The sequence below is a fragment of the Trichosurus vulpecula genome, chromosome 8, assembly GCF_011100635.1.
Source record: "Trichosurus vulpecula isolate mTriVul1 chromosome 8, mTriVul1.pri, whole genome shotgun sequence".
In the NCBI taxonomy this organism is placed as follows: domain Eukaryota; kingdom Metazoa; phylum Chordata; class Mammalia; order Diprotodontia; family Phalangeridae; genus Trichosurus; species Trichosurus vulpecula.
The window spans coordinates 229,343,368-229,369,096 of NC_050580.1; the positions used below are offsets into that span (position 1 = coordinate 229,343,368).

The following is a 25,729-nucleotide window of genomic DNA, read 5'->3' on the forward strand; positions in this document are numbered from 1 at the left end:
GCAATTTTGACTCTTTTAATCTTTTTGACCTTTTCAACTGTCTTTGTGCCGACAATGTAAAAAGCAGATTGGGAGAACGTTAGTATGACAGCTGACAAGATCACCAGCAGATTAATGTCAGAATATTCAAGCATAAAAGGAAAAAAAATAATTTTCAAAAGTCTACCTGTTTTAAAAAAAACACACAGGTACTACTTAGATTAATAATGGCCATTTATAATTATATCAACATAAAAGCAAAAGACTTCAAAAGAATAATTTGAAATACTTTGTTATATTGTAACTTACAGGATTGAGTGTATTACACTGGTCTATAGGATTCTTGTAATCAGTCTTCAGTTCATCAAATGCTATAATCTAAAATAAAATTAAAGCAATTAGGAATTTTTTTCAGTGAAAACCTACTTACAACTACAAATAATAAGGCAGTAACTAAAATACATCAACTTTATACCAATAAGTACTTGGTAAACAACTTAATTGTACAATTTTTGAATTATACTGAGATCAGAGATTTAAAGATGAAAAGGAACCTCAGAGGCCCTCTACTCTTGGTTTTATAGATGAGGAAACTGAACTGGGAGATTAAGTGACTTATCCAAGTTCATATAGCTAGTAAATGTCAGAAACAGAATTTAAACACAGGTCTTCCTGACTCCAAGTCCAGCACTCTATCCTCTTCACCATAATGCCTCTAAAAATAACTTAGACAAGGTTTACCAGATTATAAAGACTTCTTTTAAGTTATCATTACCAGTGTTTCAGCATTATACTGACATTTATTATTATTGTTATTGACATTGCTTCATGATCTCAATTTGTTCCTTATTTCAATCAAGCAAGCATTTATTATGTGCCACATATTGTATTAAGAACTAGAAATACAAAGAAAGGAAAAAATACAAAAACTGTCCCTGCTCTCAGGTAATTTATCTATTAATGTGGAAGACTACATGTTAACCAATAAGCATATATAAGACATATAGAGTAGAAGGAAGGCAACTTTAGACAGGGAGGTTCAATTGCATAAGGTGAAATGGAAAGGTCTCCTGCAAAAAGTGACATTTGATTTAAGCCTTGAAGGATACAATGGATGTCAGAAAGTAGAGGAAAGGAAGAGCATTTTTGGTAGGGAGGACATACAAGAAATATTATGAAGGAAAGAACAACAAGCCTTAGCAATGGACTGGACACGTTGCATTTGTTACCTGTGTAACTGGGAGAATGGTGATGCCCTCTATGATAACAGAGAAGTACAGAATCAGGGAGCAGGGGTGAGGGGGAAAGAGAGAATAATGAATTGTTCTGCATGTTGAATTTTGAGATGTCTGTGTACCATCCAGTTCAAAACGTCCAACAGGCAGTTGGAGCTCAGAAGGCAAGCTAGGGTTGGGATCTGAGAATAACACGTATAGAAATGACAGTAAACTCACGGGAGTTGATATGATCACTAAATACGAATGTAGAAGGAAAAAAGAAGAGGGTTCAGAACAGATCCCTGTTGGACAGCCACAGTTAGGAGGTATGACATTGATGAAGATCCAACAAAGGCAACTAATGGTCAAACAAGGTATGGGGAAAACCAAGAAAGAGCAGCTACATGAAAACCCAAGAGAAGAGGGTAACTAAGAGGAGAAAGTAATTAATCCGCAGAGTCAAATGCTGCAGAAACATCAATGAGGATAAGGACTGAGGAAGAAAATGTTAGATTTGTCAATTAACAGATCACTGGTAACTTTGGAGAGAATCGTTTCAGTTGAATGATGTCTGAAACCAAAATGTAGAAGTTTAGAAAAGAATGAGAAAAGAGGTAAGTCGAGGCATCAAGTATAGGTGTCTTTATCAAGGAACATGGCAGACAAAGGAAGGACAGATATAGGACAATCACTTGGGGGATATAAGATCAAGTGGAGGTTTATTTACATTTTTGGTTACATATACTAATTATGTTTCATTGCAAGTTACATCTGTTTCAAAATAGGACAGAAATGAAGATGAAATCATAGTAGGGGCTAAATGTTTACTGACTAACATTAATTAGCTCAACATCAAACGATCTGTACCTTTACCTGGTCCCACTCGTAACCAAAAACATACATTATTAGACAGACAAACGTAGTTTTATTGTTCAGATTCTGGCCATGGAACATAGTGAAGTAAACTGATCCATATAGGACTACAGTAACTAGCTTCATGAACAATATGATTACCGTTAACAACTATATGTATTGACACAACAAACAAACCAATTAAAGAACAAATAAATTAACTCAGATGTCACCTTTTTATAACTTGAATGCTGTAATTTCAATGTCGTAATACTCCCTCCAACCTAGATCACAACTCCATCCACAGGTCTCCTCATCCCAAGTATTTCTTGTTTATTTATATCCTCCCATTACTTCCTTCACAGGGTTCCCACCTAACACTCTGGGGGTTTTCCTCTATGTTTCTAATTATTACCTACCCTCTTCTCCTCCATATGGCAAGACACCACTTATCATAGCTGCATCATCTTCGTGGCAATGGAACTGGACCTATGAATTCACTGGTACAAGTCCAAAAAAGAAACTGGAACCTCCTCTACAATGTAAATTTTTTTTTAAAAATCTTTTTTAATATTTTATTTTTTCCAATTACATGTAATAACAATTTTAACATTCTTTTTTTTTCTAATTCTGAGTTTCAAATTTTCTTCCTCCCCCCTCTCCCCCATTGAGAAGGCAAGCATTTTGACATAGGTTATACATGTGTAAGTCATGCAAAACACATCTCCACGTAAGTAATTCTGTGAATAAAAGCACACCATACACACACACACCCCCCCCAAGAAAAATAAAAAAAGTGTCTTTGTTCTACATTAAAGTTCTACAAGTTCAGTCCTAAAGAACTGTCTTAGATCACTGTGTTCCTGAAAATAGCTAAGTTATTCATAGTAGATCATCATACAATACTGCTGTTAGGGAGTACAGCGTTCTCCTGGTTCTGCTCATTTAACTTCATATCAGTTCATGTAAATCTTTCCATGTTTCTCTGAGAGCATCCAAATCATCATACAACGTAAAATCTAAGAGGTGCTTGGGACACTGAGAGGTTAAGTGATTTGCCTTTAGTCACAAAGCTAGAATTTGTTGGAACAAGGGCTTGAAACTAGGTCTTCTTGATGCCAAGGCAGGCTTTCTAGAGACTTACCACAACTTCCTGGTTTAAATCCTGACCATGCCACATGTTACATGTTTGACTTTAAGCAAATCACAACTCTTTCCCTGGTAAGCCTCATATGTAAAATGAGAACACTGGTCTATAATCTCTACAATCACTTTTAGCTCTAAATTTATGATCCTATGTTTATCTGATGTGATCAGGATTGTTATCAACCTCCTTTTTCATGGAGCTGACAATAGAATAGAGTTGTAAATGGAATAACAAAATTAACTCATTACTTGTGAACATTAGCCAGCTGGCCACTCTGCATTCTAGAAATACAATACTTGAAAACAAAGTTGTTAAGTTCTACACTCATGTTGGCCTAGAGGAGATAATAGGTTATCAAACGCTATGTGGGTGGACAGCAAGTTCTGGACAATTCTGGCGGGCTAGACCTAACTCTGGCTGGTTTGGTGATTCGGGCTCAGGAATGGAATGAAGTAAGCCATTAGTAGATCATCTAGGAGTTAACAAAGTTACATGAAAAGGACAGTTGGCAAAAAGAAACAGTGCTGGATGAGGTAGAAGCAAACTTCCCTCATTCCCCGCCTTTCTCTGGATGAAAACAAGTCTTATCAGAAGGCTGAGCTGATTCATATAACAGAGGAACACCACTCAAATCTGAAAGGCACTGACTTCTCAAGGTCTGGCTTTTTTAAAATAACCTAGGTGACAGTGAAGGCATGTCAACAGCATAAACCTTAGCCCACTGGCCAAATCAAACCCCAAAGGGCAGCTTTCCTACCTTTTAGGGAAAAACTAGCCCCAACTATGTAGAGAACTCTTTAGAGAAATAAGCTGAAACCACAGGGCTTTAAGAATACTGTTCCTACCATACTTCCCCCCCCTTGGTGGCAATATACTAAAGGATGACTTCAAGGATTCAATAAGCCTAGGAGAAGCAGCAATTGTAAGAGAAATTTAGTACAGATAAAAGCAAAAAAAAAAAAAAAAACCACACCAGAAAAACAGGAGGAGAAAAGAGCAATTAGCATAATGGTCCCCAGGAGATGTAAAGTAGCAAGGTGACAATATAAAAAGTAACAAAGAATCAAATCTGTCATGTGAGAGGTGATGTTTTGGACAGTCTCCAATTAATGTCCTGATATAAATCTGTGACAAGTAGAAGGACTATACAGCGTCACAGTACAGATGACACTTCTGGTACAATCAATGCTCTACATTACAGGTGGGGGATAATCTGTAATAAAGCAGCCCAGAGGACATTACCCTCTTACATGAAGCCTGTCCCAGAATGAAGATTCATACTTTGACTTGAGGTATAATCTCAATGCTTTCCATCCTACCATCCAGGACATTTTTCCCTATGGTAGTTGCCCAAGCTCTTTCTGGGAAAGAGATGTCTTAGTTATTTAAGGAGAAATAAGACATGCCAATTGCACAGGACCCAATCCATTTCCTGACCCCTCTTTAGGGCACAGCCTAGGTGATTCTGTGCCAGAGACTGAATAAGGGCCAGAGAGTCAACCAGAACTATGTCAAGAAGCTGCCAGTCCTTATAGATTAATTAAGTCTTCCTGGATGCTGGATCTAAGAAACCTTGCACAAGACAGGCCTTCTGCTTCCTCCTTCCTAAGGTGGCACTGATCTGTCACAGACAAGACTTCTGAACATCTGACTCCAATAGTCAGGGGCAAGCTATTACCTAGAAAAGGCAAACCTCACTCTGAGATGGGGAAAAAGAAAATTTACCAGTTAAGGAACATGGGCACTCTAAAAGGGATTTGGAACTTAATAGGCAAAAATAGCAACTTTGTCCTTTCTTAAGGAGCTCTTATGTTCCTGTGCCCAAAACAACATAGCACCATGGTACTCCTGTCTAGATTGGCAATGGTACTACTTTCCCAGCCTCTGCCATGCTAATAATGGCATCTGTGGAGAGCATGTGACTCCTGATGGGTACTGACAGACTCCACAAACAACTTAATGTGGTGGGAAGAACAAAATTCCTTCATTGGCTCTGATTACAAAAATGAGATCTTTCACCTTTAATCATTCAGCTCCTGTCCCGGCTCTATACCATTTGGCCTGATCATGACTAACACCAAGTAATCACTGTAGAATTAGATCTTACAATTTATCCCTCAAGACTCACAGGCCCTTTACAGAAAAAGCATGGGTCCCACAGAGTCATAAATTCCAGGGAGGAGGGACTACTATACAGCCTACTTTATATCTTTTGGGGCTGTAACCTATTCTTGGTTCCACTTGAAAGAGACAAATTTGTGGGCGACTTGGTAAAATGAGGGGCATCAGAATACTCAGGTGGGGAATATGGGTTCTTCAAAACCTAGAGTCTGAATTTCCTTTTTTTAGAAATAAGTTTTTATTGATGCCTTTTTTTTTTATATCACCTCATTTTGTCCAGTACCTTTCCCCCTCCCTCTCCCAAAGACCCAGTTTATAAAAACAAAAAAGAGAAAAAAAAGTCAACGTAAGTCATCGATACAGTAAGTCTGAAAAAATGTGCGATGTACACTTGTGAACCTCCTGTTTCTTCAAAGAGATATGGCAGGAATATCTTTTCTTATCTCTTCTTTCAAGCCTTTGAGTGTTATTTATAATTTTGCAAAATTCACTGGACATTTTTTGGGGGATTCTTTCTGCTTATATTGTTGTAGTCTTTGTGCATATGGTATTGTTTTCTTGGCTCTGCTTGCTTAATGCAGATCTTTCCATGTTTCTATGTATTCATCACTTAAAGCAGTGATGTGTGTACTACAATTTATTTATATCCATTCCCCAATATACTGTTTCCATTTTTTTGCTATCACAAAAAGTGCTTGCTATGAATACTCTGGTGCATATGGTAACTTTCTTCTTATATTAAGTTTTTAAAAAAATTTTAAATTTTTTAAAATTAAAAAAAAATTTATACTCCTTTGGGGTATAAACTCAATAGGTATTCTGGGTCAAGGACATTTTTATTCACTTTGTTTCCAAACTGCTTTCCAAAAGGGTTGTACTGATTCACAGCTCCACCAACAATGCACTAGTGTGCTGATCTTTTCACAAACCCTCAAACATTAACTATTCCCATCTTTCTTCATCTTTGTCAACTTAAAAAATATGAGGTAAAACCCCAGGGATGTTTTGATTGGCACTTCTCTTATTATGGGTGATCTGGAGCATTCTTTCTTGTGACTGTTAGTAGTGTGCAATTTTTTGAGAACTGTTTAATCATATCTTTTGCCCACTTTATCTACTGGGGAATGGCTTTTGATCTTAAAGAATCAGTTAAATATTGATACACCTTGGATACTAAACCATTGCCAGAGAAATTTGATACAAAGATTTTTTTTCCCCATTTGACAACATCCTTTCTAATCCTAGCTGTATTAATTTTGTCTGTGCAGAAGTTTTTCATTTTCACATAATCAAAGTTATCTACAGGCCTACCTCTGAGATATTGTGGATTTGGTTCCAGAACACTGCAAGAAAGCAAATATTGCAATAAAATGAGTCACATGAACTTTTTTGGTTTCCCAGTGCATATAAAAGTTTGTTATTCAGTTGTTTTCAGTCATATTCAACTCTTCATGACCCCATTTCAGGTTTTCTTGGCGAGGACACTGGAGTGGTTTCCATTTCCTTCTCTGGCTCATTTTACAAGGGAGGAAGCTGAGGCAAAGAGGGTTAAAAAGTGACTTGCCTAGGATCCTTGTCTAAGGCTACATCTGAATTCAGGAAGGCGAATCTTCCTGATTTCAGGCCCAGCACGCTATCCACTGCACCACCTAGCTACCCTGGATAAAAGTTATGATTATACCACACTGTTATGTTTTAAAAAAATCTATGCGCCTTAATTAAAATACTTTATTGCTTAAAAATGCTAACCATCATCTAAGAGCTTTCAGCAAGTTGTAATCTTTTGGCTGGTGAAGGGTCTTGTCTCAATACTGATGGATGCTGACTGATCAGGGTGGTAGCTGCTGAAGGATGGGGTGGCTGTAGCAATTTCCTTTTTTTGTTTCCAAAAAGACATGATTACAATTCATATGCACTGATTCAGAGTGAAGTGAGCAGAACCAGAACAATATGTGCTAGAATATCAGCATAAAAAATGAACAATTCTGAGGATTTTTGTAAACTGATGAAGAATGAAATTGTGCAGAACCAGGAGAACAATTCACACAATAACAACAACATTGTAGAGACAAACCACCTTGAAATATATAAGAACTCTATGACCATCCATGACTAGGCAGAGATACTTGAGTGGTTTACCATCTCTTTCTTTTTATACTCCCCATCTTGTTATTTTTATAGGTGAGGAAACAAATACAAACTGGGTTAAGTGTTTTGCCCCAGGTCACACAGCTGCTAGATATCTGAGGCCAGACTTAAAATCAGGAAAATAAGTCTTCCTGACTCCAGGCAGGGCACTTTTATCCAGTGTCACCTAGCTGCCCTATAGCAGCCTGGCACATAGTAGGTACTTGACAAATGTTTATTATATTTTTTGAAAAAATACAGGTATAAAATATTACAACAGTGTAATTATTCACTTCAGAACTTTCTGATTAAATAAATAGCAATAATAAAACATGGCAGGTAACACAAATTTAAAGTCAATATAAGTATATATGGTCAATATATAGCTCTACATAACAGGAGCAACAAACAATACAAATATTTACAATAACCCTACATAAGGGAATCTATTACTCATTTCTCAGATTAAGAAAAACTAAAAATAATATGCCTTGCTAAAATAAAAGACTCCTCAGCTTTAATATATATTCATTTTGCATACTATCATGCCAGTAATACGCTTGATGTGTATATCTTTGCTCCACCTGACTGAGCCTCCCACTATTGGTTTTCCCATAAGATTTGAATAAGTCTGATACTACAACTACTTAACTACATACCATGCTAAGGAAAGTCTCCCATATCTCTCTTTCACTCTCATTTTTAGAAAAAATATATATTTATTTTTAATTTACAACATTCAGTTCCACAAGCTTTTGTATTTAAAATTTTCTCCCCCTTCTTCTCTTCCACCCTCCCCAAGATGGTATGAAACCTGGTATAGGCTCTACATATACATTCATATTAAGCATGTTTTCCCATTAGTCATGTTGTAAAGAATTATAACCAATAGAAAGAAATATGAGAAAGAAAAAACAAAACAAAAAAGAGAGTAAATAGTATGCTTCGATCTGCATTCAGACTCCATAGTTCTTTTTCTGGGTGTGGATAGCATTTTCCATCATGAGCTTTTTGGAGTTGTCTTAGAACCTTGCATTGCTGATTAGAGCCAAGTCTATCAAAGTCAGTCATTGCACAATGTGGCTGTAACTGTGAACAATGTTCTCCTGGTTCTGCTCCCCTCACTCAGCATCAGTCCATATTAAGTCTTTCCAGTTTTTCTGAAGTCTGCCTGCTCATTATTTCTTATAGCACAATAGTATTCCATTATATTTATATACCACAACCTGTTCAGCCACTCCCCAATTGATGAGCATCCCTTCAATTTCTAATTCTTTGCCACCACAAAAAAATCCAAAAAACAAAAACTACTATAAATATTTTCGTACATGTCGGTCCTTTTCCCATTTGTATGATCTCTTTGGGATACTGGTATTGCCGGGTCAAAGGGTATGCACATTTTTGTAGCCCTGTGTGAATAGTTCTAAATTTCTCTCCAAAATGGTTGCATCAGTTCACAACTGGCGATTTCTTAAAATAAGACAATAATGAAGTTTTCCACATCAACCGACACTTCCTTTCATTAAAGATTTCTCTGTAGCATTCGATACCATTTGATAGAATTTTACCCACAGCAGAACTTTCAAAATTGGAGTCAATCCTCTCAAACCCAGACATTCCTTTATAAACTAAGTTTATATAATATTCTCCAATATTGTTGTGTCTCAGGGAATAGGGAGGCCTGAGGAGCGGGAGGGAGAGAAATGGGGGACTGGCTTGGTTGGTGGAACAGTCAGAATACATACAACATTTACCAATTAATTTCACTGTCTCATATGGACATAGCTCATGGTGCCCCAAAACAATTACAACAGTAACATGTGATCACTGATCACAGATATAATAATAATGGAAAAGTTTGAAATACTGCAAACTTTACCAAAATGTGATAGAGACACAATGTGAGCACATACTGTTGGAAAAATGGTGCCAATAGACTTGCTTGATGTGGGTTGCCACAAACCTTCAATTTACAAAAAAACAAACAAAAAACCATAATATCTGTGAAGTGCAATAAAGTAAAGTACAATAAAATGAAGTAGGCCTGTATTTTGTCTTTTGTAATTGACTCTATCCTTGTTTGGTTAAGAATATATCTCTTACCCATCCCTACGTGTGAGAGATATAAGAGCTCTTCTAATTTTTTTTGTGGCATGATCTTTAATATTAAGGCCACATCAATTTTGAATTTACTATGAAGTGGGGTGTTAGGTGTTGATCTAACTTCTGCCAGCCTGCTTTCCACTTTTGTCAGCACTTTTCATCAAACAGGAATTTCTTTAGTAAGTAGTTTACTCACATTTATTGACTACCAGGTCATTGAGTTTGATTGTTTCTGAGTCTCCTTTTTCCCAAACTGTTCCACTGATCTACTTCTCTATTTTTTGACCAATATCAGATGGTTTTGATGACTGTTACTTTATAATACAGTTTGAGATCTTGAAGTGTTATTCCTTACTTGTTCCTACCTCTTTTCATTATTTTGCTTGATATTCTAGATCCTTTTTAAAAAAATTATTTTAAAAATAAATTTACTTATTTTTAATATTCTTATTCTTTAATATTATTTTCTTTTCTATTACTTAAATATATTATATTCTTTTAATATTCTTTTCTTTTTATATTTTGAATTCCATATTCTCCCACCCCTCCCCATCTGAGAAATTATATCAATTATACATGTGAAATCATACAAAGCATATTTCCATTATGTGCCATATTAAAGAAAAAAAGGCCAAAAAAGTAAAGAAAATTATACTACAGAGTTCATCAGTTCTCCTCTCTGGAAGGGGACAGCATTTTTTCATCATTAGTCCTTTTGAATTCTCTTAGACCATTGTATTGATCAGAGTAGCCAAGTCTTTCAGAGTTAATCATCATTAAAACATTGGGGTTACTATGTTCAATGATTTCCTGGTTCTTTTCAAGTCACTTTGAATCAGTTCATAGAGGTCTTACCATATTTTTTCCCCTGAAACCACCACCTTCATCATTTCCCATTGCACACTAATACTCTATCACAACTATAAATGACAACTTGTTCACCCATTCCCCAGTTGATGAATATCTCTTCAATTTCCAATTCTTTGCCATCACAGAAAGAGATGTTATAGATATTCCTGTACAAGTCCTTTTTCTTTGATCTCTCTGGGGTACAGACCAAGTAGTAGTATTGCTGGGTCAAAGGGTATACACAGTTTTATAGTCCTTTGGGCATAGTTCCAAATTGTTTTCCAGAATAATTAGACCAACAATTTATCGGTCTACCTCTTTTCCCTCATCTTCTCCAGCATTTGTCTTTTCTGCCAGATGTGAGGTGGTACCTGAGAGTTGCTTAAATTTGCACTTCTCTAATCAATAGTAATTTAGAACATTGTCATATGACTATAAATAGCTTTGACTTCTTCTTCTGAAAGCTGCCTGTTCATATCCTATGAAAATTTGTCAACTGGGGAATGGCTCTTATTTTTTGACTAAGTTCCCTAGATGTTCGAGAACTGCAGCCTTTATCATAGAAACTTGCTGTAATATAATATATATATATAATATATATATATAATATAATATAATATATAATATAATATATATATTATATATATATATAATATAAAACTTGTTTTATATCACTACATTGTCTATAGCATATTTGTTTTACAGTAAAATGGAGTTTGCCTAAATTATCTCTTTTAATTAGGTCTATTTTTGTTTTTGCTTTGTCTGAGATCATGATTGCTACACCTGCCTTTATTTCAGCTGATGGATAATAGATTGTAGCCCTTTAAGATGTTGTAAACATACTTGTTTGATTGCACAATCAAATGTTGTAAACAACATATTGTTGGATCCTGGTTTCTAATCCATTCTGCTAATCTACTTCTGTTTTATGGGTGAGCTTTCCCATTCACATTCATGATTATTGTGTATTTCCTTCCAACCTATTTTCTTCTGTTTATCCTTCTCTTCATTCTTTTTTTCTTGTCCTTCTTCCAAAGTCTACTTTGCCTCCTATTATCTCCTCTCCTCTCTCCACAGGGGTATTATGCCCTTACCTTTCCATGCTCTGCCCAAAGGAAGGTAAATTTTGATGGCTACACATAGCTAGGTATTTTGGGGTTTACAGGCTAGATTTCTTTCTTAAAGACCATACATTAAACCCAACTCACTCTGGCTTTCATTGATTTGCCAACAATAGGTCTCTGCCCAAGCACCACTTAGTGGTTATTGTTTGGGCCCCAGATTGGCTTGGTGTGAATATAAATAGCAATTGTTTCTCTTCTGGCCAGGAACCCTGAGGGTTTTCCTTTTGGATTCCTTGGCTCACTTCTTAAACAGCCTTAATCATTGAATGGGTGTTGCCTCAGTCAATTTGAGAACTCAAAAAGGTATAGCTTAAAAAGGCCAAGGTCTCCCACTGCATCGAGGCCATATCCAGTTGTCCTGATCTTGCCACTGGACCCAGATGGCTCTGGAGGAGAAAGTGAGGCTGGTGACTTTGTATAGCCCTTGCTCACTTAAATCCAATTCATTTGCAAGTCATGGCATCATCTTCCTGATGTCATGGTCCTTTTCAAGAATGTAGTGTTGTGTCCTGCTCCCCACCCCAGTTTCTCCATCTTGCCCCAGCTCACCCCACTGTTTGTGTTTCCCTTCTCCACGGAAATAATCCTGCCCCAGTTTATCCCACTGTTTGTGTTCCCATCTCCACTTAAATCAGTTTGTGTTCTTTCCCTTTAAGTACCCTAACCCTACCTCTGCTTGGGGCTGTTTGATTTGAGTCTTTACTCCGAACAGTCTCCAGCTTGAGTAAATTCACATCAAAATTTACATATGGGTCTTGCTCGCTTTTTTCAGCACAACATTTCGACAAACAACAACTGCCTCCCTTAATCCACCCTCCCTTTTATCATCTTCCCTTTCTCTCATCCCTTCTTCCCCTATTTCCTTATTAGGGAAGACAGATTTCTATACCCAACTGAATGTGTATGTATAGTCTTTCCTCTTAGAATCAATTCTGATGAGTGAGGTTCGAGCATTGCCTACTTCCCTCCTGTGTAAATCTCTTTTTTGCCTGTCTCTTTTATGTGTCAAAAATTTCGCCACTCCACCTCTCCCTTTCCCAATGTATCCCTCTTTCTCCATTTTTTTGGGGGAGATCATCCCTACATAATCTCCTCACACCCATGTCTACATAAACTCCTTTTAACTCCCCTAATAATGCTAAAGTTCTTAGGAATTACATGTATCATCTTCCCACATAGGAACACAAACCGTTTAAGTCCCTTACGATTACTATTTCATGTTTAGCTTTTTATGCTTCTCTTGAGTCTTGTGTTGGAATGTCAAATTTTCTCTGTCTCTGGTCTTTTAATTAGGAATACTGAAAAGTCCTCTATTTCATTAAATATCCATTTTTGCCCCTGAAATATTATTGTCAGTTTTACTGCATAGTTTATTCTTGGTTGTAATCCAGAGCTTGTTGTGAGGAAGCGCTTGGACCCCAGTTTTAAGATCCCAGCCCAAAGACCTTATCTGTGGCAATAGCTCATGAGTGGGCCCCAGTAGTATGCTCTCCCTCCCTGGTATAGTAACAAGCTGATCCTATAAGAATTTCCCTTGTACAAGAAGGATGATCTTGTACTGTCTCTTGAGAGATCTTGTACCAATGGGACTATCTTGTCCTGACTCCCTCAGTTACCATATATGTTCCAGATGTTAAGATATATATCCATTCCCCAATCTATCTTGCCAAACAGGACACTGACTGGTAACAGACAGTATGGTCCTGACAGTTAGTTGATTTAGTGACCTTGCAGACCTAAAACCACACCCCTCAGCAGCAGCTGTGTCCCTATCCTGCTTCTCATAGTGTATTCTGGGTAAAATGCCTGCACAGTAGATATGAGAAGTTGCATGTTTCTTTAAGAACTGACCACTCCCTAATCCTTCCCCAAACCACCTAATTAGCATACTTGGCACACAATTCACTGAATTTTTCCTATATAAACTTTAGCAGCACCCCTGTTAGGTTGCAGGTTCCCTAAGAACTTTGCCCACTCTTACAGTGTTACAGTAAAAACTTTGCTGCTTGACTTAAAGACTTTGAGTCTGCAAGTTCTTTCCAGACAACTCTGCCCTGTTACCTTGATATTTTGGGGTTCCTGCACCCCTAAACCACATCAGTTTCTTTCTGCAACATCATGTTCCAAGCCCTGTTCCTTTAATGTGGAAGCCACTAAATCTTCTGTGATCCTAACTGTGGCTCCATGATACTTGAATTGTTTCTTTCTGGCTGCTTGCAATATTTTCTCCTTGACTTGGGAGCTCTGGAATTTGGCTGTAATATTTCCGAAATTTTCACTTTGGGATCTCTTTCAGGAGTGGATTTTTTCCATTTCTATTTTACCCCCTGGTTCTAGAATATCGGGGCAGTTTGCCTTTATAATCTCTTGAACTATGTCTAAGCTCTTTTTGGGGTCATAGCTTTCTGGTAGGCCCATAATTCTTAAATGATCCCTCTGTGATCTACTTTCCAGGTTAATTGTTCTTCCAATGAGATGTTTCACATTTTCTTCTACTTTTTCATTCTTTTGACTTTGTTCTATTGTTTCTTGGTGTCTCATGGAGTCATTAGCCTTTAGTTGCCCAATTCTAATTTTAAAGGAATTATTTCTTCATTGAGTTTTTGTATCTCTTTTTCCATTTAGCCAATTCTGCTTTTTTAAAAAGAAGTTTTTTCCTTTGGTGAATTTTTGTGCCTCTTTTACCATTAGGCCAGTTCTAGTTTTTTTAACGTGTTATTTTCTTTGAGTTTTTTTTTTTTGGTGCCTCTTTTACCAAGCTGTTAATTCTCTTTTCATATTTTTCTTGCACCACTCTCATTTCTCTTCCCAAGTTTCCCTCTACCACTCGTATCTCTTTCTTTAACTATTTCAGGAATTCTTGTTGGGCTTAATATCCAATTAGCATTTTTTTTTTGAGGCTTTGCTTACAGTTTTCACTTTGTTGCCTTCTTCTGAGTTTATGTCTTGGTCTTCTCAGCCAACATAGTAGCTTTTTATGGTCAAGTTCATTTTTTGTTGTTTGCTCATTTTTCCAGCCTATTTCTTGAGTTTAAACTTTATGTTAAAATTGGCTCTGCTCACATGGGTATGGGGAAGCACTACCCCAAGTTTCAGGCTTTTCTGTGCTATTTTCAGAGATACAGGGTGGGAGTAGGGGTGTCTACAAGTTTTTCAGTGTTTCCAAGGTGATGTAATCCGAAGAGAGATGTCTGGTCTGGTCTTTTCCCAGGAACTATTCCCCTGAAGCTTCTAGTAGTCCTCTTCACCCTGGAACTGTAACCAAATCCCCTGCTCTTCTGTAGCCACAAGTGCTAGTGCTCCTCTCAGCCTTGAAATTGAAACCTGGGCCCCTCCTGCCTTGCAACAGACTTCAAGCTTGCCTCTTCAAACTGGAACTATGACCCAGAACTGATTATGGGTAATAATGCCCATAAAGCCAATCAGCTCTAGCAACACTCGTTGCTAGCAAAGGGTCCCTTTATGATCTCTTTCTGATCAGCTATCTGACCCTATCCCATCTCTGGTCTGAGAGCTCCTCAAGCTGCTGTTCTACTACTGCTAGAACCTTTGTTTTTACAAATAGAATCTGTTATTATTTTATCGAGCTCCATAAAGTGTCCTTTTTATAATTTGCTAGGTAGAGAATTAAAAGCATATGTAAATTAACTTTGGTAGTATTGTCACTTATTACTATATTGGCATTGTCTAGTTATGACCTATATTCCTCCAGCTATTAAGCTGTCCTTTATCTCTTTTAAGAATTACTGTGTAATTGAATCTATACAAGTTTTTTGTTTGTGTTGATACATTAATCCCCATACTTTGTGCATTTTGTAATTATTTGGAATGGGATTTAGCATTCTACTACTGCCTCTTAAATTTTGTAATTATTCTATATAAATATGCTGTAGATTTGGAAGGCTTATTTTATAGCCTGCAACTTTGTTGAAGCTATTGTCTCAATTAGTACCTTTACTGATTCTCCAGGATTTTCTATTTCTTTATCTTTTTGCTTTTAATTTTTTCTATCGTCTTATTGCTATTTCTACCATTTTCAGAACTATATCAAATTATAGTGGGAAGAGTTTTTTGCTTCACTACTGTATTTAATGGGTATCTCCATTGCATATGATCCTTGCTTTTGGTTTCAGACAGTTTTTGTGTGTGTGTGATATTACAGAAAGTTCCTCTATGTTTATCCTCTGTAGACTTTTTGGCATGAAGAAATGTATTTTGTCAAAGCCTTTTTCTCTATTGAGATAATTATGTGATTAAAAAAAACCCCTTTTTTTACTTTTAATGCCTCATTATTTAATTTTTTTTATTGAATTGTTCTTGCATCTTGACCAACTTGGTCATAGTCACAATGAATGACTTCTTGAATAGCTGTACTCTGACATGGTATTATTTACAATTTTTAAATTGATATTCATTAATAATATTGGTATACCTTCTTTTCTGCTTTCTCCTTCCTTGGTTTAGTCATTAGCATTATATCTGTCTTATCAAGGAATGTGATAAAATGATTTCTTTACCAATTTTTGAGAAAAATTTGTGTAGTATCTTTACTAATCATTGTTTAAAAGTCTGAGAAACTTCTCCCATGACTCCATCAGGGCCAAGCCTTCCCCAGCACCCCGCGCCCTACCCCCTCCATTTCTGTAGTACCATACAGCTAGTTAGTTCTACCTAATTTTTGAGCATGCATTACAATTATTAATATAATGGTGGGTATCTGGTGATATGAGGCTGAGTTTAGGAACTAAACGGTTCCTGACTAGACAGCCATAGGAATAGAAAGGCAATGGACTAACAACCTATACTCTCACGAGGGGCCTAGACTGTCTGGTGATGCGGTGACAGTGGGAGTCAGATGGAGTCATAGTGACAGGGTCAGAAACAAGTTCAGCAATTAGGATAACAATTATATTCACTTTCATGTAGTCCACTGTAATCAGTCAGCTTCTTCAGCCTTCCTGGGATCTAGGATTATTTGGTGTTAATTACATGGGATGGCCTGGGCATCTCCAAGTGTTTCTATTTAATCCAACCCATAGTAATTAGCATAGAGGATAGTATAAGTTTCCATATAGGAATCCTTTCCCTCAGAGCTCTTTCCCCCAAAACCTCCCATGAAAATCAATGTGCCCCAAATGACCGTGTCTTGGGTCTGGGTGGGACTGAAGAGACCTTAATGATCCAGTATTACAAATCATGGTACAGTTTTACTCACATCCCCAAAGCTTGGCCAGAGATTATATCTCCTTATCAACACGTTTCAGGAGCCATACCCAAAACATCTTCTGAAAGTGGGCAAAATCTGCCCACTCAACAGGATGACCATGTTTCTTCCTGCCGTATCCTGAGTACTTATTTGCTTTAACAATCGTATCTGTCCTGATGGCCACTACAGTCTTGATCTGCCACTTGAATTTCACCAGTTGATCTGACCATACCTGTACAGTAGTTCTGAGGTGAAAGCCTACTGATCAAGCTTCACTTGGGGATGGGGAAGAATAGCCTTAGGGGCATTCTATGGCAGTAGAGAAAGGAGGGAAGCAAAGTAGGACTAGGAAATAGATACAGTGTGCCAAATCCATCTCTTGTTTCACTCCCTCCTTTGCAGGCTTCCATTGAGGAACCAAATTCAAAAAATCTTTATAAATCCAGGCCTGAGCAACGCCTCAGCTTAGGCACCTATAATTATAGAGACAAAGGCCCTCTCTAGGGACTCTTAATGATTTAACTAAATTCTTGAAAGCAAAAGTACACAACCATGTGTGATAACAAAGTATGTTGACCAGTACAGCACATGACTATGATGAAGCACCCTTGCAACTGTCTTGGGAATTTACTTACTTGCAAAAGCCACAAAATGAGTGATAATGAAGAAAAGAAAAAAGGCAGAAACACAGGTGTGTTCTGACAGTCAATTGAGGAAGAATTCTAAAGCAGAAAGAAGAAAGAATAGAACTTCAAAAACAAAAACATCAAACCCAAAGCTTATGAACCAATAGTGCCCAATAAAAGAATCCTTTGGACTACCCAGAAAGCATGGAAAGGATGCACAGAGATAATAAATTAAGAATTATAGGTCTTCCAGAAAAACATGACAAATCAATAACCACCTATCAAAATGCAAAAAGCAACATAAGAATCTCATCCAGAATTTTTGATAGTAAATAATAAAACATAATAAAAGATGAACCAAGAGAATATGTAAATCACCAGTCAAAAAAACTCCTGCTTCAAATTCAACCCATTCTTTTCCTCAAAACCCTCTTCTCTTCTAAATTTCCCTATAACTATCAAGGATACTATCATCCTCTCAGCCACCCAGACTGGCAACAAAGGTGTCATCCTTCACTCCTGACTCTTTTTCTCATCACCCCTATATCCAATCTATTACCAAATCCTACCTATTCTACCCTCACAACATATCTTGTATATACTTCCTTCTCTTCTCTGTCACTGTGAAGCAGACCCTCATTACCTCATGTCAAAATAGCTGTAGAGGCCTGCTGGTTGTTCTCCTTGTGTCAAGTTCTTCCAACTCCAGTCCATTCCACTCAACTCTCAAATGAATCTTCCATAAGTATAGATCTGAACACATTACTCCCTATTCAATAAACTCCAGTGGCTCCCTATGCTCTCCAAGATAGAATATAAAATCATGTTTGATATGCAAAGTCCTTCATAACCTGGTCTCCACATAGCTTCTTATACTCATCCCCATATAATCTGGAACCTGAAGACAATGACCTCTTTGCTGTTCCCCCCAAAAGATAATCCATCTCCAACTCTGTAAATTTTGCATTGGCTGTCCCCTATGCCTTGAATTTTATCCCTCCTCATCTTTGCTTCCTGGCTTCCCTGGCTTTCTTCAAGGTCTAGCTTAAACTCAATCTTCTACAAGAACCTTTTCTCAATCTCCCTTATTATTAGTTCCTTCTCTCAGTTGACTATGTCCAATTTATTATATCTGGACCGTGTATGTAAATAGGAGTTTGCATGTTGTCTCCCTCATTATATTCTGACACTCTCTGAGAGCAGGGACTGTCTTTTACCTTTATATTCCTAGAGCTTGGCACAGTGCCTGGCCCAGAGGACTGTAGGTACTTAATGTTGGGGGGTGTTGGGGGATAGAGCCAAGATGGCAGAGAAAAGCAGGGACTCAAGCTGTCCCCAAAACCACTCCAAATACCTGTAAAAAATGACTCAAAACAAATCCTAGAGCAGCAGAACCCACAAAAAGACAGAGAAAAACAAATTTCCAGCCCAAGACAACCTGGATGGTTGACAGGAAAGGTCTGTTGTGCCAGGTTGGGAGAGGAGCGCAGTCCAGCATGAGCTGAGCTGGCAAAGACCAGGCCCCAGGGGACTGAATCACTGGCAGTTGAGGAAGTTTCCAGCATTCTCAACCCATAAAATAAGGTGGGGGCAGAGCCAAAATGGCGGCTGGAAAGCAGGGACTTGCTTAAGTCTATCGCATGGTGCTGGGAGCGGAGCGCAGTCCAGCATCAGCACAGACCAGACCCCGAGGCAGCTAGCCAGAACTGGCCTTGGGGCCATGAATCAGTGAGCTATGGCAGTTACCAAACTTCTCAAACCACAAACTGTACCAGCAGTGGCAAAAATACACGATGAAGTAATGAACACAAAAAGACAAAGACATGGGGCTAGGCGAGTCGTATAGTCATGCTATAGACTGATTTTAATGGAGTTACTGACAGTATTTTATACAGGTTAATTACTGAGTCATCCTGACTTCAAAGAAAAGTACAGTAAAGCATTAAGTTTTTAATCTCTTTGTTCCTAGGAGTGAGACACTATTTTTACTCGAGGCTAACCAAATTGAAACATTTATGTTCTGTGGCATAACCAGACTGAAACTTTTCTGTCATCACCCATGTGGGCAATCAGCTACAAAGGCAGGTTTTCTTTGCCAAGTCTTCTCATCCTAAAACTGGCCTTGCCGTGCACAGGCCCATTTTCAATTGACCCTGCCCTGCAGAGGTCTAAGAGGCCTAAACAGGACATAGCTGGCTCCCCACAACAAATGGCAAAGAGTGGGATAGAGGGAAACTGTGGGATCGAGTTCAGAGCAGTCCGATCACCAGTCCTAGGGGTGGCGGAGGTAGTTGGGCAGTGGCGGCAGCAGGAAACTCCTGAGGCTGCTTACAGAGCTCCAGCATCAGCTGCTTCCTGAGTCCCTGGCTCACACGGTGGAAGGGATCTAGCAGCGGATCAGAGCAGGAGTGCAAGGACCACTTTGTGGGCATAAAGGCAGATTCTCTTGCTGTGCCCTGCTTGGATGTGTATTGTGGTCCTAGTTGGCAGCTCCTGGGGGAGGAGGAGTACTGCGGTGACAGAGCCTGGGGTGACAGTGGAGTAGAAGTAGCTCTGAAAACAGCAGGGCTTGGACCTTAAAGCTTGGAACAAAGTACTCTCCACTCCACATGCAGTCATACACTGACAAAAAGCTCAAGGGTCAAGTAGTTGGCTGGGAACATGAAAAGGCAGTGAAAACGAACTCAGACTCAAACACAGACTCAAACTCAAGCTCTAGATTCCTTTTTTGGTGGCAAAAAAGATCTAAACATACACCCAGAAGAAGTCAACAAAGTCAAAGAGCCTACATTAAAAGCTTCCAAGAAAAATATGAATTGGTCTCAGGCCATGGAAGGCCTCAAAAAGGATTGGGAAAAGCAAGTTAGAGAAGTAGAGGAAAAATTGGGAAGAGAAATGAGAGTGATCCAAGAAAACCATGAAAAATAAGTCAATGACTTGCTAAAGGAGACCCAAAAAATACTGAAGAAAATAACACCTTAAAAAATAGACTAACTCAAATGGCAAAAGAGCTCCAAAAAGCCAATGAGGAGAACAATGCCTTGAAAGGCAGAATTAGCCAAATGGAAAAGGAGGTCCAAAAGACCACTGAAGAAAATACTACCTTAAAAATTACATTGGAGCAAGCGGAAGCTAGTGACTTTATGAGAAATCAAGAGATTATAAAACAGAACCAAAGGAATGAAAAAAATGGAAGACAATGTGAAATATTTCACTGGAAAAACCACTGACCTGGAGAATAGTTCCAGGAGAGATAATTTTAAAATTACTGGACTACCTGAAAGCCATGATCAAAAAAAGAGCCTAGATACGATCTTTCAGGAAATTATCAAGGAAAACTGCCCTGATATTCTAGAATCAGAGGGCAAAATACAAATTGAAAGAATCTACCAATCGCCTCTTGAAAAAGATCCACAAAAGAAAACTCCTAGGGATATTGTTGCCAAATTCCAGAATTTCCAGGTCAAGGAGAAAATACTGCAAGCAGCCAGGAAGAAACAATTTGAATATTGTGGAAACACAATCAGAATAACACAAGATCTAGCAGCTTCTACATTAAGGGATCAAAGGGCTTGGAATATGATTTTCTGGTGGTCAAAGGATCTAGGATTAAAACCAAGAATCACCTACCCAGAAAAACTGAGTATAATGCTCCAAGGCAAAATACGGACTTTCAAGCTTTCTCACTGAAAAGAAATAGAATAGAATATTTGACTTTCAAATACAAGAATCAAGAGAAGCATGAAAAGGTAAGCAAAAGAGAGAATTCATAAGGGACTTACTATAAGTTGAACCGTTATGTTTACATTCCTACATGGAAAGATGATGTGTGTAATTCACAAGACCTTTCTCAGGGAATGAGGGAACCTTACTTTCAAATCGGGTTTGGCTTAAGGAGAGAATAACACACACTCAATTGAGTATGGAAATCTATTTTACCCTACAGGGGAAGTGGTTGGGGGGGGGAGGGGAAGGTAATAGAAGGGAGAATAGATTGCGGGGGAAGGGGTAGTCAGAAGCAAACACTTTTGAGGAGGGACAGGGTGAAAGGAAAGAATAGAATAAGGAGGTGGAGGATAGGATGGAAGGAAATATAGTCTTTCACAACATGATTATCATGGAAGTATTTTGCATGACTACACATGTACAGCCTATTGCTTGCCCTCTCAATGAGGGTAGGTGGAGAGGAAGGAAGGGAGAGAACTTGGAACTCAAAAGTTTAAAAAAAAATGAATGTTAAAAATTGTTTTACATGCAACTGGGAAATAAAGATATAGGGAATGGGGTATAGAAATCTATCTTACCCTACAGGAAAATAGAAGGGGAAAGGGATAATAGAAGGGGGGGGGGGGTGGTGATAGAAGGGAGGGCAGATTTGGGGAAGGGGTAATCAGAATGCATGCCATCCTGGGGTAGGAAGAGGGCAGAAATGGGGAGAAAATTTGGAACTCAAAATCTTGTGGAAGTGAGTGCTGAAAACTAAAATAAATAAATTGAAAAGTGAAAAAAAAATACTTGTTGATTTGACTTGAGAGAATCAGGCAGAAGATGGTTCTTGTGCTGCTTCTTAAAGAAGAAAGAGACTGTCAGGGCGAGGAAAGAAGGTTGTCTAGTTAGGTGGGAGGATCAATGAAAAAGGTTGGACTCAAGAGATACAGGGTCCTCAAGTGAGGAAAAAGATAAGGCCATTTGCATAAAGCCCAACCTAGGAGAGGGAGTTAATACCCACTGAATGCTAAGCGCTCTGGATGGTAGCAGAGAACTATAAACATGTTCGTAATTCCCCTCAAAAACAACACAAAACAAAAAAACCTCTCATTGATGAGAGGCTGGCACAAAGTGGGCATTTAATAAATGCTTGTTGACTATCTGAATGTAATTAATGATGAATATAAGAAACTCAGAGAAACATGGCACAATATGCATTAACTGATTAAGGTAAAATGAAACAACATCAGTGAAAAGTAAACTGAAGTTCCAGGGAGTAATGAAGCACAACTTCATCTTCACAAGAGGCAGGAGACCACTAAAGCAGATTGTTATATTATGCTCTTAACAGATGGTTTTACCGTTTGGTTATTAATAAGCACATTTATTTAAAAAAGATAAATCTACAAAAAAGCTTTGGAGGATGGCCCCAATATGCCAAGAACATAAATTAAACTGAGAGGACAAAGGATTGTCAGAAAATAAGACACATTTTCAACATTTCTATAAGAATGTATTTTCATAATCAGGGACAAAGAAACCAGTTTCTGTAGTGTACATGTGAAAAAGCACACTTGAGATTACAGAGTTAGGAAGAGGGGTTGGATCAGACCAATCATATAGCAAAGGAAAACTGCCGAAAGTGACAATCCTCAAAGTAGGAAGTGACCCAATTCAAAGAGTTGAAAGTATACCAAAAGAAGGAGGGGGTTGGGGTGATAAGGGGTGGAGGTGGGAAATCACGGACAACACTAAAAAGACTATCATGAAAACACCACTAAACTACTGATCTATATGTCCACTTCTCATTTTTGTAAGATCTTCATGATTATGGCTTTTTTCTTTATCCTTTATTAAAATATGAGAAGGGAGCAGGTAGGCCTTCACAAATTATTTTCTACAGCAAACCACACCTTTATAGTCATACGACTGACATAATGGCACCTAAATTACAAGATTCTACTATGTGCTGGTTTTTTATTTAAAAAAAAAAACAACAAAAAACAAACAAACAAAAAAACTTGGTAGGGCAAATCATAGAATTAACAGCTCTCCTCCAGCAAGGAGTTTATCAGGCATATGTGAGTCCTGGATAAATTCAACCAGAGAGATGCATAAAAAAGTAGGGAGATGTATGCTGCCAAAGGCATTTTAGAGAAATCACCTGCTTCTGTATAAGGATGAGATTATACAGACTGCATCAGGCCTCAATATTATAGGGCATTCTTGAATCAAAAGATAATAATGAACCTAACAAGCTACAGTGGAAAAACTAAATGGATGATATATGTTTATTGCTAAGCTAGAACACGCAACTGGATGGCCAGTTAACTGAGTTACATCTGCAAAAGAAGGTGGGTCAATCATGTAAGTGGATCAGAGGAAAATAGCTGGACAACCTGAACTGGCTCATTATTGAGAACCATAAAGAGTATCAAAATTAAAGGAAAGTCTGCAGCACCCTGGGTGGATCTTCGGTGGAGGTTCTATAACAAGAATAAGAATGATAACGATAGAAGAAAGCATGGATGGTATGCCAGTATTAATGGATCCCCTAAATATCCCCTGGAATACCTTCTAGAAACACTTTTTAAAAAAGGTTCAGAAGTAAGTTGTAGCAAATACCAATATGCACCAGAGTTGTAAAATTAAGTGGCAATTATATATTAATTTTACTTTAAATGCACACAAGCAAGTACTTGAAATTCATTCACATATTTCTTATGAACCCACAGCGCAAGGTATTTGGAAGTTAAGACAAAAAACCAAAACTACAAAAACAAAATTAGCCACGCCCCTCAAAGGCGCTTATATTCTCTGGGGGGAGTGGGGAGATGGAGATCTCCCAGTACTAAGGTAACTAAATAACAAGGGTGGGAGGAAGCATTACTCAGGGTACTTATGGACCACCAGAGCAGGCCTGGAAACTCATAGAACTAATAAAAACCCATAAAAGGTCCAAAGTGTAAGTTGCTGCACCTCCTTCTGGCCTTCCAAAAGAAAGGGCTGCCAACGGGCAAAATACGAACCCGAGAAACGTGCCCCTCGCTTCCTCATCCTACGGGGACACAGCCTTCCTAGGGATCAGCGGTCAAAAAGCCCCCGAGAACAAGTCGGAAGAGAAAGGGTTAATAAAAAGGCAAACTCCAGGAGAGGGCGGTTCTGACCATAGCCGTTAAGCCCCTGGGCTAGACACTGGGGGGAAGGGGAGGATGGCCGCTACTAGGGTGTGCAGGGGTTTGGCTAGGTCGGAGGGCCGGCGAGAAGGGTACGGAGGCTCGAAGTTCACTACGCCAGTGGTGGCTCCTCCCTCGCCGTGCCGGCGTTCCCCTCGTGCCAATCTCCCGAGGAGAACGCGTGCCTTATCCCTAATGGCGGGCCGGAAGAAGGTAAAGCTGTCGCCGCCGCCGCTTTTCTCTCTCCCTCCCTCTGCACCCCGTTAGCTACTCACGTGCCAGATGGCGAAGAAGATGAGCGCGGCGGTGAGCAGCAGCGCCAGCATGTAGCAGAAGGCAGCGAACGTGAACGCCATGGCCCAGCGGAAAGAGGAAAACGGCCGCGGCTGCTGCGACCGAGGAAAGGGCAGACGCAGGGCCCGCTGGGTAAAACCATTCACTTCCCCCCGGGCCTCCACCTCCGCCGCTGCCCTCCGCGCTGCACTGCGGCTGCGTACAACCGAATGCGGTCCTTAGAGTGTTCTCGTGCACTGCCGTCGCCCTCTGGCGGCAAGAGTTTGCGCAGCTCCTGAGCCCTGAAAGTTCCCATCTCCTAACACGTGTTATATATATATTGCGTAGGACTGTTGCATGTCTACCCTTTTTCATACTAAGCCATGTAGAAGAAAAAGAAAACAGAGTACTTCACAGGAATCTGGCCTTCTCTTTCTCTCCTCACCTCCTCTTAAACTGACTTGCCCAGGTCACACCTATATGTGTTAGAGGCACGAGGCACATATCCTGCATTACCTCTTCCATCACCAACTACTGCCATTTCACTCCAGGTAATAAAGCAACAAAGTATATAGAACTTTTTCCCCCTCCAAATTAAATATATCACCCCTCCCTCAGGTCTACCTAAGCCCCATTTTTTCAAAGAAACTCTGAGGGAGAGCAACACAATGTCCCAAACCTGAACAAATAAACGCCTCCTTATTTGCTGGATCCTCCTCCAGATTACACTCTCTAACCACATATGTCCAATCTATGGGTTCTGTTGTGGACCCTCTCCTCTTCTCCTTTCATGCTACACTTGGTAATCTTATCAGCTCCCATGGGGATGCTATTGCCTCTTTAAGTACCATCTCTATGCTGATGATTCTCAAGATTACTTTTCCTGTACCAATCTCTTTGCTGACCGTCCTTCTCACATCTCAATTGCCTTTCAGACATCTCAAACTGGATATTCAGTAGACATTTAAAATTCAGTAACTTTAAAACAGAACTCATTATCTTTCCCCCCAACCCACCTTCCCTATTATTGTAGAGGATTCTTATCATTTATGCTTACAACCTAGGAGTGATTTTGGTTCCTCATTATGTCTCAGCCTTCCTATATCCAAAGCTATTGCCAAGCTTATCGATTTCACCTTTGCAACATCTCTCAAATAAGTTCCTTTCTCTCTGACACTGACACCACTGTAGTAGTACAAGCCCTCATCACTTTACACC

General features: G+C 38.8%; 1 protein-coding gene across 1 annotated transcript in view; it reads right to left on the reverse strand.

The window, feature by feature from the left end:
- The window catches only part of LOC118829872 (protein cornichon homolog 1), a 43,260-nt gene extending 18,560 nt beyond the window's left edge, over nucleotides 1-24,700 (reverse strand). The window contains exons 1-2 of the mRNA XM_036736716.1: nucleotides 24,514-24,700; nucleotides 289-357 (exon numbers count right to left, since the gene is read on the reverse strand). Of these exons, the coding sequence (XP_036592611.1) occupies nucleotides 289-357; nucleotides 24,514-24,594 (150 nt within the window). The 5' untranslated portion in view covers nucleotides 24,595-24,700. The remainder of the gene's footprint in view (nucleotides 1-288; nucleotides 358-24,513) is intronic.
- Between the last annotated feature and the right edge of the window lie 1,029 nt (nucleotides 24,701-25,729).